Raw genomic sequence first — 17,479 nt, 5'->3', positions numbered from 1 at the left:
GTACCCCCTCTGTGCACCTCGCAGGCCACTTCCCATCCACGGCTACATTTATCTGCTTTAGGCGGAGGCCAACCTGTCAGTGTGGGGACTTAAGAGACTGGGGTCTCTTATACCCGTTTTCTAGTCACCATCTTTGTGACCCCCAGCAAGTTCCCCGTGGCTCTGAGGACTCTATTCCCTCTTGTACAAAATGAGTATATTAAATAAAGCCCGGAAATCCAATGGAGCCATTGCTCTGAAGCACACTGTCAAACACATGTCTAGGGGAGCTTCCCACAGAGACCATGCTGGGTCAGAGCACAGCAGTGCTTGGTGAAAGACTCAATATTAGGAGGAAAGAAAGTAACAAGAAAATAGTATCATAGTGAAAGAATTAAAGGAACAGAGTCAGACTTTATTAGCTGCCTTTTGTGGGTAGAGGGGTCTTGTTTAAAGAAAATGTTTTCAAAGCTTCCCTCTGACCATTGAGCTGACCACTGACTCCTAAGGCATCTAAAATAAAGTTCCCCAATATTCTCAGTCTTTGATGAAGCAGGTATGTTTCCTTTCAAAGTCATATTGGGCTGAGTCTAATTTTTAGGGTACCAAACTTTATGTAGAAGTCACATCTACCTCACAAGGTCACTTTAGGAGCTTACCTGGATAAGTTATATAAAGTGTTTTCCCCAGTTCCTGGCAAAGAGGGAATGCTTAATTTTTTAAAAAATCCAATTATGCAATAATATTAATTTCTTAAATAATCTTTGTTAAGATTTTGGCCAGGTAGTACAAGACACAGGGCTAACTGATAGAGAATTGCTGGATGCATTCTCAATAGATTTCTGTTGTTTAACAATCTCCCCTAAAGTGAAACATTTTATTCTGGAGGAAGTTCTCTTTAAGACTCAGGAAAACCACTCACAAGAATCAGAAAGTCCCTGAAACTTAAAAGGGTCACAAGGCCTCTTCCCAAAATTATATAACAGTAAGGAATGCTAGGGAAAGGAAACGGACCTGCCTCCTCTGACTCACTCATATCTCTGTAAGAAACCCTTTGTCCACATTCCTGTTAGGTAAACCCCCAAAACTCATAGGCTTGCCAAGGTGCACTTGAAATCACTGCTTTGGCCTGTTACTGGTTCCTGATCTGAAATGTACAGACGATTTCTTTTTACATCTCTCCCCAAAAGTCACACAACGATTTGGCTAACATAAAAATACCCTACCAAGGGGCTGGAGAAATGACTCAGCACTGGCTGCTCTTTCAGAATTCCTGAGCTCAATTCCCAGCAATCACATGGTGGCCCACAGCCACCTATAATGTGATCTGGTGCCCTCTTCTGGCATGCAAGTGTACATGCAGATAGAGCACTCACATTAAATAAATCTTAAAAGTAAATAAACAAAACACCCTTAAAATCTTTTCCATCTTTATTTTTTTTCATAGAATATTACTATGAAATAATTATCTTGCACTGGGCGTGGTGGTTCCAACCTTTAATCCAGCACTTGGGAGGCAGAGGCAGTGGGATCTCCAAGTTCAAAGCCAGCCTGGTCTACAGAGCAAGTACAGTACAGCCAGCGCTACACAGAGAAGCCCTCTCTCGTGCATTTATGTGCACAAGACATCTACATAAAAACTGATTGTCCTGATAAGTTCTTCCAAGCTGTGTGAGCCTCAACACTCCTCTTTATGTCTAGAAGTTTGTGTAACGCAGTTACGCCTATGGGAGCTCTCAGCTCAACTCTTAAGGCAAATACCATGGGATCAAAATTACCCCTTTAAGTGGATGTTACATATGCAACTCTGCGGGGCATTTCTGATGAACACTAAAGGGGCATCACTGATAAATAGAAGAAAAATAAAAAACTAGGCTGACAGAAGAGAGCAAAAAGAATGAGGTGTAAAACTGGGGCGTAGAGCTCCGGTCTCCGCTCTTGCCTGCTGTGACTGGAAAACCCTCTGTGAAGGCAAGATGTAAGTAACGGCCTTAATGCATGAGAGGGGCAGACCGAGCAGGCAGCTATTCAAGGAACATTCTGCAAAAAGCAACTCCCCGTCTCTTGTGTCTCTCAAAGCAGTGAAACTTGGTAAGTCTCCTAGCAAACCATGCAGGGAAACAGCATTTCAGCATGAGAAGCCTTACCTTGAAGATGGGAAGAAACCTAATCACTCTTAAATATCCTATCACCACCGTAAACTGGATGAGAACTAAGCTGTCTGGTCTCAGCTTGACAAAGTACATGCACAGTATATCAATGATTCCGATGACTATGATAAAAAAGTCCAAAGTATTCCAATTCTGAAGAAAATATTTCCTTTTTAAAATTAGTATCTGTTTAAAAAAAAAAAAACAAAGAGTTTCTATTACTCCGTCACACCTATGTATTGTCAGAGGGGAGAAAGAAAGACTTAAAATTGTAAGTCAACTAGAAATGAGTTATTTTCTAAATGCTATTTTCTCTCTCTCTCCTCTCTCTCTCTCTCCTCTCTCTCTCTCTCTCTCTCTCTCTCTCTCTCTCTCTCTCTCTCTCTCTCTGTGTGTGTGTGTGTACCACGTGTGTGCCAAGTGCCCAGGGAGCCCAGAGGAGAGCACCAGGTGCTCTAGATCTGGAGTAATTGTGAGCCACTCGGTGTGGACTCTGAGAACTGAACCTGGACCCTGAACAATAGTAGTACCCATTCTTAACCACTGAGCCATCTCTCCAGCCCCATGAGCTATATTCTAAAAGCTGAATTTTAAGCTATTTGTCTGGAATTCCCCTAAACTACTAATTTTCCACATCAAAACATTGAATGTGATTCAAAATTTTAAAAGCAATAAACAAGTTTGCTGTAAGACTATATTAATAATGAGGCATGATAAACTATGGTCACCGAGCTATCTGGTCTGACATGTGGCTCTCAAGCCAGTTCATCTGTATTTGTTTTTACAATGCATTATGGGAACGTTCTGCATTATTTCAGGAAGAATTTAAGGAAGGTATCTATATCTGAAATTTTCAGGTTTTTTTTTTTCACCTAATCCTTGAAAGTCTCTCTACCTTTATGAGACTTAGTTGATGTCTAAGGCTCAGACTAAGGGTGTTAACATTCCAGGATCCCATCAACTGTAATAACAAATAGTTTTTGGTATCAAGTATAATAAAGTAGCAAAAGTGGATTCAAAAATATATGAAGTATTCTTTTTATACAACATATTTCTATTTTCCACAGTACCTTCAGTGCTGATTCTAATGTATATAAAAACATAAAATAGTAGTTTATGGATGTCAGTGCCGATACATTTAACTCTCTTGCAATTGGCCACAAATGTATTATCATAGGGAAAATATACATTATTGTTACAACATGTGTTGCATATTCAAATTCTTCTGAAATTATAATGTGATAGACAAAAATCAGAAATCTATTATTCCTGGAAAAGAAAAAGACCAAATAAAATACCAGATCATTGAACGTATAACCAGTAAGGAGAGAAGTCCAACATCTGTCTAAACAAGTTAAACTAGAAATAATATGAAAAAGATAAGTAAAATCAACAAACATACATCAGGGCATGGCGCTATACACTGTTAGTCCCAGCACTCAGGAGGCAGAGGCACTCGATCACTGAGCTCAAGCTCAGCTTGGTCTGTGCCGTAAGTTCCGGGACAGCCAGGGATAGACAGAGAAACCCTGTCTCAGAATAACTGAAACAATAGCAACAACAGGCATGCTTTATATAGAGATTATAATAGAGGAGCACAGGTGGATGGCTCCGTTAATATATATAACAAATCAAAAGCAAAAGACGCACTTAGAGGAGAGTTTGTTATTCATCAGCATTAGCTTATTCATTTCTTACAACTTTCTAATCCATTGAAATTAGAACTGAGCAAAAGGGGGCTCCCTGATACGAAGGCTAGTTTACTTGGCCAACTTGACTGGATTAACAAACACCTTGTGTGAGGGATTCCATCCTCCTGTGTGAGTTGCTGCCCAGGTAGCTCCCAGAGGCTTCCAAAACAATACTGGCTATTGCCCTAGCTCTTGCTGACCCAGTAGAAATCCATATTCTAAGTCCTTATCACTAAACATGATACACTCTCTGCATACAGAACAAAGAGGAAAGAAGCTGAGCCTGAACTGGAAGCTTTCTTCTTGCTGGTTCACATTGCTAGCGGTGCAACGTGTGCAGGCTGTCCACAGAGAAATGCCATCAGCAGTCAGTCAGCTGTAGACCTTGAGGGTTTCAGTGCTCTGCGGCTCAGTGGCCAAGATATGCCCACTGGTTCGGTAACAGCATGAACGTTCTGAGAGAAACAACCACTTCTCAATGAGATTTGAGGGAGACTTGAGGCACACTCCCCTGGATGGAATATATGCCTGCCACAGTAAGGCTGGGCCAAAAGCCCATGGCTGAGGAGCACACAATCCTTATGGCGGAACTGCAGCTGAAGTTTTGTCAAATGGACAGTAAAACTGGCTTCCAAAAATATAAGCGTATACCCATATACTAGTACAGCGAGCTCCCGTCAGAGAAACGTCTTTTACAGCAGGCCACATTCAAAGCAGTGACTCGCCACTGGTCACAATGGTGAGATTCAGGCATGGCTGAGTGCTTGGCCTCAAATGGGACATTTATGTCACCGCCTCTGAGGCCCAGGAAGCACGCTGGAAGAGGGGTGCAAGAGTTGTGGGAACCAAAGGGAGAAGAGTGTGGTAGAGAGTTATCTTCAGGATACGATGTGGCTGTTGCAATCATAAACACACAATAGGTGTGACTGCAGGAGAGAGGGAGGTAGGAGGAGACAACCGACAGACAGACAGACAGACAGACAGACAGACAGACAGTCATCTCTACCTAGGTCTGAGCAAACAGACTTACTCTCCAAATGCCATTCCTCCTCTGCCATGGTGACCTATGCCTCCTCAAACTTTGAACCAAAATTATTCTTCCCTGAGTTGCTTCATGTCCAGTGTCCCCTCGCAGAGACAAGAAAAGCGACAAGTGTTCCTGAACATATGTCAGAATGCTAGGAGTTTTTTTTTTTTTAATGTTCTCTTTCAATGTATTCAATGTAAGGAAAGCAAAAACTATTCCCGGTGTGTTCTTGTTTTGACATCTACTGTGGTGGGGGGAGGTTGTTTTCCTGCTCTAAAAATTATATATAAGTTCACAGTCTACATAGGAAAGAGAAAAATCTACCCAAGCTAAGCAAAGTGTATATTTTATAATATTTTGGAAAATCAGTAATAGGCATTCTTAAGGTAGTGTTAATTAATGTTTCCTTAATTTTAGACATCAATACTATATTATTAAAACAAACTACACTATTCTACAGACTGAGTTACACAGAGCTAGATTTAGCCCACTGTGGATATTGCTCACCCTTTCTCAGTCATCTGCCTGGATGAATACTGTAAGCAACATGGTATATAAGTGAGCCCTAAGATGCTATCAGTTTCTTTAACAAGGATATCAATGAAGTTGCTAAGATAGAACAGAAAGGGCAAACACACTGTTCAGTCAGCACTTAACCTGTAAATATCTGATATAAACTTAGTTTTAAGGGAGGGGTATTCTACTCTGAAATGTTGAAATGATGATATGTCACTAGTAAAGGTTCCTAATACTTACCCGGGTACAGTAAAAAGTATCCTTTCTTTGTGATATTCCAAGTAAGTTAACATATTTTTGAACTTTATAAGCCAACTCCTAGCTCTCACATAAGTTGAAACATCAGAAATACTCATGAATCTAAGAAAAATGCACATAAATATTATTAAAATTATGTTTCAGTTGGGACACTAAAAGGGGGAAGGATATGCAAATTCAATGTGCGCTTACTCAGCCCTTAGCTCCTGCACCTATTCACCTGTCCACCATGGTCACGTTTCAGTGACATTTTCAGCCTGTCACTCCTGGGTCCTTGTTCCTGGATCTATCCTGACCTGTGACAGAACCTAATTAAAGCCACTCCAGACTGTCCCCTTTGGAGTTCTGGAACAAAGTTTCTTTTTGTTGCCAAACCCTAAGGGCAACTGAATATCCCAACTTTCCCAAATGCAATCCCCGGCCAATGGTAAGTCTCCCTCAGAGAGCACCAGATTGTTGAAATACTAATGTCCCCTGGCTGCTCTTGTCACCACTGTCTCACAGGCTTGTCTCAAAGTGTCCATTCATTACTGCTTATCAGGATGGTAACCGGACACTGATACATCTCTAAGATGCTGAACCTTGCCCACCAGACTGCACTGCGTCATTTAGGCCAAGTACTGCAGAGCCTACTCCATCCCCAGAGAGCAGTCCATGAACAAGATGCAGGCTTCTGTACCTTTTCTAATAGAGTGAATATGATATAAAAGCAAAATAATCATAAGAGCAATCAAAGCTATGTAGATTCTCATCCATGATTTCTCTTGTCTCTTTCTTAAGCCCAATTCATCTCCAAAGTTATAAAATGAATGAAGAGGGGAGGCAGGATGGGAAGCGGCCATTCAGACAAGACGAGTAGGGGGGTAGGGATGCAGACAGTGGTGAGAGTTTACCCAGCATGCTCAAGGCCCTGGATTCAAGGCCCAGCATAAAAAAAGAAAGGGAGGGAGAGAGGAAGGGAGGGAGAGAAGGTGGAAGGGAGAGGGGAAGGAAAAGGAACAGGAGGGAGAAGAAGAAACTTTGTTATTGGATAGATGAATGAATGAACAGAAGGTCAGACACAGCAGAAATGACAACTTGATTAATCCAGACATTCAGTTCTCAGTTTGTCCATAGTGACACATTCATTCCATTTGGGAAATATCAATTAAAGAAGTGTCCCACTTACTTTCCATGGATGGGGCAGTAACTTTTGGTGGCACCGATTAATATCCGAGCTGCCTCTACTCCAAGGACACCATCGTTACACTGCTTTTCAAAGCTACTCTAAAACAGGTTTTATATTTTAGCATTTCATATTTATATGTATTTACATACATTTATATATTTATATTTAAATAGAAATTACAAAGGATCAAGACAAGAATGGAATGGCGGAGAACTGTGGCTCACACCTGTAATCCCAGCAGTTGAGAGGCAGGAGGATTGTCATGAGTGCCAGGCCTGCCTGGGCTGTCTCAAAAGAAAAAAACAAAACATACATATAATGTCTGCTTCTTTTTACATTTTTATTTAGTTATTTTTACATTTATTTATGGCTTGTGTGAGCACAAGGAGGTCAGAGGACAATGTGTGGGAACTGGCTCTCTCCTTCCACTAAGTGGACCAGGAACTAGAGCTCAGGTCTCCTGGCTAGGTGACAAGTGCCTGTGCTCACTGAGCAGCTAGCTTAGCAGCTTTCATCCTGACCTAAACAGTGAGTCCAGATTCAGTAAGAGACACTGTCTTCAAAAGTAAGGTTGGAGAGCGACTGAGAAAGACACCCATTATCAACTTCTGGCCTTCACACACACACACACACACACACACACACACACACACACACACACACACACACACACACTCACATATGCACACATGCATGCACACACATCAAATAAATAAATAAATAAATAAATTTCTGTAGCTCAAACATTAATTGTGTCAATAGACTATACAAGGAGAAAAAAGGGTTTTCTAATCACCTCAAAACCGTAAAGATTAAAGACAAGAAAATATAATTAAGACTGTTAGAATGATACCAACCATTTGTATTATAGCTACATGCAATCTGGCCTCTTCTATTAAAACTTCATCGGTTGGAGACTCCTCGTTTGGGCTGAGGGGATTATGGGAAACTTGAATGTGAGTCTGTTTTAATATCTGGAGACAAAGTCAAAAATAAGTAAAACTGGTAAAGACAGGGCAAACACTGTACTTAAAGAAGCTTTTGGTAGCCGACTCAGAACCGCTGCAGTGGCGAGCGATGTGTAACTTGGGTGATATGCTTCTCTATGACACTGCTGTTTTCAGTATCCCACTTATCCTCCAAACCCATCTATACTCCACTATTCTATACATCAGCCAGTGTTTTCTGCTTTTTATAACACACAGGGAAGTTCTCTCAGGGCCTCAACCAGTTTGAAGTATCATCTTGGCCAAGATCATTGTTTGCAATTCATTTTAAGAAATGTCCATTCTCCTTGGATCTGATAGAAAGGACAATCAAACCAGGCGTGGTGGCACATGCCTTTAATCCCAGCACTTGGGAGGCAGAGGCAGGCAAATTTCTGAGTTCGAGGCCGGCCTGGTCTACAAAGTGAGTTCCAGGACAGCCAGGGCTATACAGAGAAACCCTGTCTCGAAAACAAAAACAACAACAAAAACAAAAAGAAAGGATAATCAAAAAGACTTTCTTTTTAGGAACAGAATTGAAGTTGCTTCACCAGGACAGCAAAGCTAGTACGTATTTTACAGCATTTAGTTAGCGATAGGTTATTTCTATGCCACCAGTGAAATGAGCCAGTTCAAGCAAGATTAGATTATATTAAAGGTAGGTTTATTGGGAAGCTGGTCTCAGGCGAGTTCACTGGCCCCAAGGATTGAGGTCAGGGGAGTCGACATGGGGAGAGGTTAGGGAAAGAGGAGAAAGAGAAAGGGCGAGTGCACAGAGAGAAGGAGAGAAAGACCAAAATGTCTGGGTTTTATAGGGAGGAGCACCTGGAGGAAGTGCAGCCCAGCCCCTGGGCTGGAAAGTTCAAGGTTGGAGTCAAGGTATGACAGGTGAGGACTGAGGGATGCTGGGAGAACCTGGAAGCCAGGTCAGCTTTGGCATGTAAAATATGCACCTCAGTTCCTTGTCCCGGGGTCCAAAACCAAACAGTTAGTAGAATCAGTACTGTGCGTATGTGCATGTACAGAGATATTTGACTATGTGTGTACATGTGTGCTCACACGTGTGAAGGTTAAAGGTCAGATGTCCTTCCTCAGAATAGCCATTCACCTTCTTTTAGTTTTTTGCTTATGTTTTACTTTTCAAGGGGATTTTTATTAATTAAATTTGTTCTTTGACAATTATAGATATTCAACTCTTGATACAGAGTCTATCAATGTAAGCAGGAACTCACAGCATAGGCTAGGTGCTGTCCTGTGAACCCTGGGGTACGGGGGCCACAAGCATGCACCACCATCAGGTTTTTCTATGTATGTTCTGAGACTTAAACTCAGGTCCCCGTGCTTGTGTGACAAGCACTCTACCCACTGAGCTATCTCCCCAGGCCTAGAATCTTGTTTTTAATATTGAGTCATGACAGACAGGAAGACCCAGGGAGGGAACGTGAGACTATCAACTCACAGGATTGTATTCGATCTTTGCTTTTTCTTCTACCACATTCCAGTTAACGTTTGTCAAAATTTTTTCTGTCTTAAATAAAGTTATTGTGTTCCGTATAATCTCCTGTATGTGTTCAATGGCGTTTTGGACAGCCATTTGTCTTGGGAGGGAGAGAGCACACAAACCTGTGGTTTAAAAAAAAAAAAAAAAAAAGGTAGTGAAGGCCTTAGCAGAGTACCCACCTTGGCTTCTGTCCCCTCCCCTCAGCCTCTGTGCTACCAATGAGCTTATTCTGAATTTCTCTACCTGACATGTTTATGTATTATGTCACTGCTCTTATGTATTGTATTCTAAATAGTTTCAAATTCCGCTTAGCCATTATTAAATGTTCCCATCTGTGATTTTATTCTAACACTGTATATTTTTGTCTGCAGATTCAATTTCTTTTGGAGTTAGGCAGCTAGAGTAGAACTTGTGAAGTATCTCCCAACACCATTCTCTCCTTTATTCTTCTGCCGATGGAATCCCTGACTTTGACTAAAAAGATGGCCAGGTCGGAAAACTAAAACCGTCCAGGTATTGTCACTCATGTGTCTCATGTAATTTAGCTCTAGCCCCTGGTGTATGCACAGGAATGATGGGTGTGTCCTTAAAGACAAGCTGCTCATCCTCCAGTCCCCACATCCCATTAGTCTAGACGCCTTGGTAGAAGGAAAAGACCCATCCTTTTTTAAAGGCTCTATTCACTTGGTTTCTACTAAATTATATGAACCAATATTACAATTACGGAATGATCGATATACAATCCATTAATGAAAATAACTCATTTCTAAGTCAATTCTGAGATCTATAAGCAACCTCTACACAACCCTCCATTAATATTCTATTTGCATTTTCTTCCCAGTAAACCTCTGAATAACACATATACTTTACCTAATGTGTTGGCTGACCGAAGCATCATATGCGAATTTATTCCTGTTGTCAATAATGATAGTATTTGTATATAGAAGATAAACTAAAAACAAAACATACAGATATTACAACCAAAATATCAAATACTTTTTCCAGGAAAGAACAATGTTCATTTACCCACCTGCAAAATTCTAACTAAATCTATAGTCCTACATTTTGTTTCCAACAAGCTAAAAGCAAAGGGGTTGTTTTGTGGACACTGTTTGGTCATAGTACACTAGGGCAGAAATTAGCTTTCTGTTTGAATGAGGAAAAAAAAGAAAAATGATGTATATTCTAGAATAAGGACACTAGTCAGCAAGGCTGTGACCACCTGCCTGATGGGGAAAAACAAAAGCAAAAAACGCCACAGCAAACAAAAAGAGAAACACATCTGTCGGCTTAGCTTTGTCATCTGTTAGCCATGAGCCCTGGAGCCAGGTAACCCCCATGAGCATACCTTAGGACTCTTCACAGGAAAGGAAGTTAATAACGAGATCTCCTCCAAAATTTTCCCAAACTAATGAAACAGGTGAGGTACTTGACTCCCAGACCTAGACATCATGACTGTAGGCCTGGAGTGCAACTCAGGGGATTCCTAATAGCATGCAGACTTAGAAAAACACTGTAAAGATGATGCCCAGATGTTAGTTAACAGCTCACTTTAGGCTATTTCATTGCACAGAAGAGAATCCAGGAGGGTAAGTTCTTGATTATTATGTCTTTGTGAAACTCAGACTTTCTTCAACACCAAATTAATTCCCAGGCCAAGGCCACAGATTAAAGTCCTAGGGAGGAATACAGTTCTCCATCTTCTTTACTTTGATTTTCCCACATTCAAAATGAAAAGGTTGACAGTTAATCTCAACAACAACAACAAAAAAGTCTTCTCCATGGGCCTCTGGGGGCAGGAACAAAATAGCAATGAAGAGAACAATCCCAGGCCAGCACTGAGACATTGAGGCATCAGGGACTGTTGACACTCGCTTCCAGATCCCTCAGAAAATGAGAAGGTGGCTACGGTGGCGGTTTGGTCCCTCCAAGAAAAAAACTGAAGTATATTTCATAAGTATATTGTAGAAAATTGGCCCTAGAGAATTCTAGAAACTTGTCTACCTCATTCCTCACTGTCATATATACTGAGGTCCAGAGACTAGGGTACTGGTAATATATTTGCTTAGTATATGTGAGGCCCTAGGGTTGAGCCCCAGCACTGCAGAAGCAAATGAACAAATAATGAAGTGCCCCCTCGGCTGCCAGCCCATGTCTAGGGTATCTGCTACAGCACTGTATGTCACAAGACATCCACCAGCTTGTCCACGATTTGTCACAAGGCATCCACCAGCTTGTCCACAATTTGGAAAAAGAGAGGAAACCAAGTATTGTTTTCCACTGCAGATCACAATATCTTCAGCCAGACTTGTTTTGTTTTTGTTTTGAGACAGTCTCTCTACAAAGCTGTCTGTCACGGAACTTTCTATGTAAACCAGGCTAGCCCCGAACTTATAGAGATCTGCCTGTCTCTGATTCCCAACTGCTGGAGTCAAAGGCAGGTGTCATTATATAGGCTACAGTCAAATATTTTTAAATGAGTCAGAAGACTAAAGGATGTTGGAGGGAAAAATTAAAGACTTTTCAGGGCCATTGATATTTTGGATTGTGAAGATTCTGTGGTTCTGGTTAGCTGGGGCTGAAGAATCAGCTGTGATTAACAAGATACCAGAACTACTAAAGTGAAAACTTTTCCTTACTGGGACTATTGATGCTGGTTAGCTAGAGTTAAGAAATTAGTGGTGATTAAGAAGAGACCACCATCATTGAGGTGACATCTTCTGGGAAATGTTTTCTGAGAGCACAGAGGCTGTGTTCCAGAGATAGCCAAGGTTGTACCTTGTGCTGTGGCTAGACATGGTAATGTGCAAGAGTTACCCAGGTGGTACTGGTTTTGAAGGCATGAAGGGGTCATGCAGAGCAGCTGAGGCCATGAAAGCACTGTGAGAGGCCATTGGTGAAGGTGCAGCCTCAGTTGCAATTGATGTCCCAGGACTGAAGGGGTCATATAAGGGAGTTGAGGCTTTGCACCATGAAAAGAGCCTATGAGAGGCTAGTGTTGAAGCCTAGCTACAATGGAAGACAGCAGCGTTTTGGAGATGCCAGTATCATGAGATGNCCACCAAGAACAGCAGCAGCAGTGAAGTACAGGCAGCTGGAGCTGGAGCTGAGAAGACAAGGTGTGTGCTACAAAGGGCATGGCTGGAGAAGTGACCCAAGCCCTTGGAGGAGCCCAGAAGATCATGAGTTGGATCCCAGACAATGGATGGTTGGAGATTGATTTCTGCTTTTGATTGTGACTGTGCCCTGATATTTTTCCCTCTTGAAGGAAGTTTTTTAGTGAAGCCCACAGTTATGAGACTTTTAATTTTAAAGTACTGTGTATTTTAAAAGATACTGGATNTTTTAAAGNGATTGAACTTTTAATATGTAAAGACTGTGGGACTTTTAAAGTTATTTAGATCTTGGGGATGAATAAGAACTAAGGGTTGAGGCTTACTAGTGATGTGTTTGTGTGTCAAGCTGACAAGGAGTCAATTGTACTGGTTAGTTTTGTGTCAACTTGACATAGCTGGAGTTATCACAGAGAAAGGAGCTTCAGTTGGGGAAATGCCTCCAGGAGATCCAGCTGTAAGGCATTTTCTCAATTAGTGATCAATGGGGGAGGTCCCCTTGTGGGTGGTGCCATCTCTGGGCTGGTAGTCTTGAGTTCTATAAGAGAGCAGGCTGAGCAAGCCAGGGGAGGCAAGCCAGTAAAGAACATCCCTCCATGGCTTCTGTATCAGCTCCTGCTTCCTGACCTGCTTGAGTTCTAGTCCTGCATCCTTTGATGATCAACAGCAGTATGGAAAAGTAAGCCAAACAAACCCTTCCCTCCCCAGCTTGCTTCTTGGTCATGATGCTGTGCAGGAATAGAAGCCCTGACTAAGGCCGATGGATTGTATGCAGCACTGTAGACGCACCCTCTCCTTGGTGTACTTACCTGATAGACGCACCCTCTCCTTGGTGTACTTGCCTGGCACCTCAGGTTTGTTCCAGCAGCTACACAGAGATCTGAATGTTCTACACCAGAGCATTTTATTGTCACACTTTCTGATAGCTATTGGGGAAAAAGTGGCATTTGTGTGCTCAGTAAAACTCACTTATTAGGCATCAGCTGTTTTTACGGAGCATCGTCTCGATCCTCATTAAAAGGTGAGGCTCAGTGAATGGTGGAGGCAGGGTTGAAAATCAAGTCTCCAAGTTACTCTAATAATAACTGTCATGTGAACACTGGCCCCTCTTCACTGTCAACATAAACACTTTTCTGACAAGGCCCTTTTGCAATAGAAAGAGTGCGTCTTTTTTTTAAAATCTAACTCAAAGGTGGTTAACTTTAAGATTAAGTACAGTGTGCTTGCTACAAAATAAGTAATAATGAGTAAATAAAAATAATCATAATGCATGATTTTTTTTTTCCCTACCATATGTGGCGCTGGTAATTTAAATCGAGAAATATTGTAAATATCGGGAGCCAAGAGTAAGCTGAAAACACCTCGGATCCCAGACCATGCGATGACGAATCCCCAACGCCAGTCATACTCATAACTTGAATGCATCAAAATTGGGCTCACCAAAATGATAGTAAGCAGCCTGTGGGCAGGAAACGGTACAAACAAACAAACACACGTCATACAGGAATGTCGTCCGTGGTTAAAATCATGTAAACAAACAAATGCACGTCATACAGGAATGTCATCCATGGTTACAATCATGTGCTCAGCACTAAATATCACTTAAAAGTCTCCAGGAATGAGAAAACAGCATAGTTATCAATAAACCACCAGGGCTAACCCCAATTTTGTGTACAGTATAGAATTGTACAATGGGAGAGATTCTACACACTTATAAGAATTTATCGCTAATATTCTGGTGTATATTATGGTGTATGGTTGGGGAGTAAGTTGCCACAGGGACATTTCTTCAAAGCATATTGACAAGTTTATCTATTCTGTGCCAAACAATAAAATGACTGAGAAACTGGGGGAGGAGCTGATCAGATCAAAATAAACCTTATTATAGACATGTTAAAAAACTTAACCAAACAAAATTTTTCTTTAGCTCCTACAGAATCACACACTAGGTCTGGGGGGTGGGGGGGGACGGGGTGATTCAGTGGTAAAATTACTTGCCGAATAAATATGAGGACTGGAGTTCAGATCCCCCAAAATCAAGTAAATGTCAGGTGGGTGTGGTGGGTCCCCAGTAATTCCAGCCTCAGAAGGCAGAGACAGGAAATTCCCAGGGTTGGCTGCGGGAATAGATGTCTCAATGAACCCTGGCCTTCATTCAGAGACTCTGCTTCAGTAAGCAAGGTAAAAGGGCAGTCAGAGATGAGCCTCGAAATCAACCTCGGCCTTCCCACACACGTGTATGCATGCACACCCCATCACTCCATACCCATACACCCCCACACATATAAAACATACATACATACATAATACATGCACTACATATACAGAGAGAGAGAGAGAGAGAGAGAGAGAGAGAGAGAGAGAGAGAGAGAGAGAGAGAGAATCAGAAAAGAATTCTATACTTACTTCAATGTGTTTCTACTTATTTTAGGTCACTTTTCAATAGGATCTTATGACAAAATTCAGAATCTAACCTTTCTTTTTCTTCATCATTTTATTATGTGCATGGATATTTTGCCTGCATGTATGTCTGTGTATCACATGCATTACTACTGACTTCAGAAGCCATAAGAAGTCGTTAGATCCTCTTGGAACTGGAGTTACAGTCTATTATGAGTTGACTTAGAGGTGCTGGGAAATAAATCCAGGTCCCCTGAAAGAGCAGTGGGTGCTCTATGCCTCCGGGCCGTCTCTCCAGTCCCTCAGAATCTACCTTCAGGGGAGCTTTGCCAGCAGAATAAGTATATTGTGTTTCAGATGATTTGAAACAAATGAGTCTTCAGCAAAATAAATCAAACACGCACAAACACACACACACACACACAAATACATACATGCATATAGACACACACACAAAAAAATCTAAGCCCAGCAAAAGAAACTTTAAAATAGAATCGTTACCTTACAAAATTCACTGTTACGAATAAAGTCACAGTGAAAACTAGGGAGTGAAATTTGAAATACTTGATTTCTCCACAGCCAATGACAATGCCAAAGAAAGCATATATTAAGTGTTCATATACAGATGAGCACATCATTAAGAACCTAGGGGGGATGAAAAGGAAAAGAAAGTATAATCAATGCACTTTTAAGATCTATTCTTTTTCACATGAAAGCACCCATGTTCCGCCTATCAGCGCCATCTCGGTGGAAGCTGTGGTCTCCATATCAGTTACAGTCAACATGAAAAGGAATTTTTGTCAGGCTGAGACACTCAGGTCATTCTCTTCATTATACCAAAACCCATGGGATGCTTCTCACAACACAACAGAAAGCAAAGCAGAGAAATAAAAAGCTCTCCCCAAGCTGGCCATGGACCAGTTTCTCTGGGATTAGCCCACAGTTTACCTAGAACTGGAGCTGACACTGCAAAGCCCAGAGCAAGGGTGGGCTGCAAAGAGGCCCCCAGGTACCTTGCACTGACAGGTGATAAGGACCCAGTGCTTCCTTGCCACCTCTCCTGCTGGGACTGGCACATGCTCCTCCCTTTAGTTTGAAAAATCTCTCTTGTCTGCTTTCCAATCTGCTGAATGCCTACAAGTCTTGGAAACCCGGTTCTTTTCCTGTGTTCTCCATCCGACGCACTCTGGTTAGACATGGCCCTGAAATGCTGTCTCAGCACAGTAAAGCAAGGAAAAGCAATCGATTTTCTCTTGGATTGCTTCTGGGAAAAACCTATGATGCTCTTCACGCTGGCTTGAGTCGGAGGAGCCAGATCCTTCATCAACAGGCAGATCTCAAGCCCCGCCTCCTCCTGATTCCCTCGCTTAGGACTTCCCCCTTTAAACTAGTGAAGTAAGCTGTTCTGCCCCAAAGCCTGTCTCCTCAAAAGTGGCTCTCAATATCTACACTAGGGAAGAAGCATTACAAAGCCCCGTTCTAGCTGTGATAAAGTATTATCTGATATAATCAGCATATGGTGTGACTCCCCAAGTTATCTCTATTTCCAGATTCAAGCCACTCAGAGCTCCTGTGAAGAAAAACAGGAGTGGAGGCCCGGAGGTCCCAACTCTTCCCTCTCAGCTGTCATAGAATAACTGAGGAATTGAAGGCTTTTAAAAATATCTCCATAGGGTCCAACAATCTCTTTGCAAGTAGTAGGATCCAAAAAATACATAAGTTTAGAATGCCTATTAGGTTGGGATTTTGGTTTGTTTGTTTGTTTGTTTGTTTGTTTGTTTTTAATATAAGCAGGTATACCATTTAACAATAGCATGCTTTTGGGCTTTGTTGTTGTTGGGTTTTGGTTTTGGTTTTGGTTTTGGTTTTGGTTTTGGTTTTGGTTTTGGTTTTGGTTTGGAAATGTCTTATTCGAATTGCCTCCAGCTTCAAATTCAACAGTCAGGACATAGCAGGCAGGAAAAGATAGTGGTGTAAGTGAAAGAGCAAACAAGGGCTGGAGAGATGGCTCAGTGGTTAAGAGCACTAACTGTTCTTCCAGAGGTCCTGAGTTCAATTCCCAAAACCACATGGTGGCTCACAACCATCTATAATAGGATCTGATGCCCTCTTCTGGTGTGTGTGAAGACAGCTACAGTGTACTCATACACATTAAATAAACAAATAAATCTTTTTAAAAAAGACCAAACAAGTGGAAAAACTAATTGCCGTAAGTAATGAGTAATTACTGAAAGGCAGCGCTACCAACAGCCAAGTGCAGTCGCTACACTAATCCGTAAGTAAGTAAGTAAGCCTTATGAACCAGTTAGTCCCAAGCTTGGTTCACAAACACATCAAAGGAACAAAAGTTATAGGTGCCAAGTTTGTTTCATTTTGCAAAACCAAAAAAAAAAAAAAAAAAAAAAAGGTGCCATCCTCCATCACAGGTATTTATTTATTCTTTACAGGATAATTTAAACACTTAAAACAATTATTTCAGAACAGCCTTTACACTGAACAACTTAACGTGGGAAAAGTCAGAGTGAAGGCTTATTGTCCACATCTGCTTTCATTTGAGATGAGAATTTCTTTGGCAGATTTAGACTTAGTGTTTGATTTTGCATGGTTCCTGACAGGAGTCCTAATCCAATGGTCTGAGAAGACACTGATCCACCCCCCCACCCCACCTCACCCCCCACCACCCCCCACCC

The 17,479-nt window shown here is 41.6% G+C and overlaps 1 protein-coding gene across 1 annotated transcript in view; it reads right to left on the bottom strand.

Annotated features, from left to right (window-relative positions):
- Nucleotides 1-17,479, bottom strand: part of Slc9c2 (solute carrier family 9 member C2 (putative)) — a 58,247-nt gene that overhangs the window by 20,714 nt on the left and 20,054 nt on the right. Inside the window, 9 exon segments of the mRNA XM_021198581.1 lie at nt 2,127-2,315; nt 3,200-3,398; nt 5,604-5,723; nt 6,790-6,887; nt 7,647-7,751; nt 9,217-9,398; nt 10,147-10,228; nt 13,680-13,848; nt 15,291-15,434. Coding sequence (XP_021054240.1) covers nt 2,127-2,315; nt 3,200-3,398; nt 5,604-5,723; nt 6,790-6,887; nt 7,647-7,751; nt 9,217-9,398; nt 10,147-10,228; nt 13,680-13,848; nt 15,291-15,434 — 1,288 coding nt within the window.

This window comes from Mus pahari, chromosome 5 (assembly GCF_900095145.1).
Source record: "Mus pahari chromosome 5, PAHARI_EIJ_v1.1, whole genome shotgun sequence".
Lineage (NCBI taxonomy): Eukaryota > Metazoa > Chordata > Mammalia > Rodentia > Muridae > Mus > Mus pahari.
This window is presented reverse-complemented; position numbering and strand designations above follow the sequence as displayed.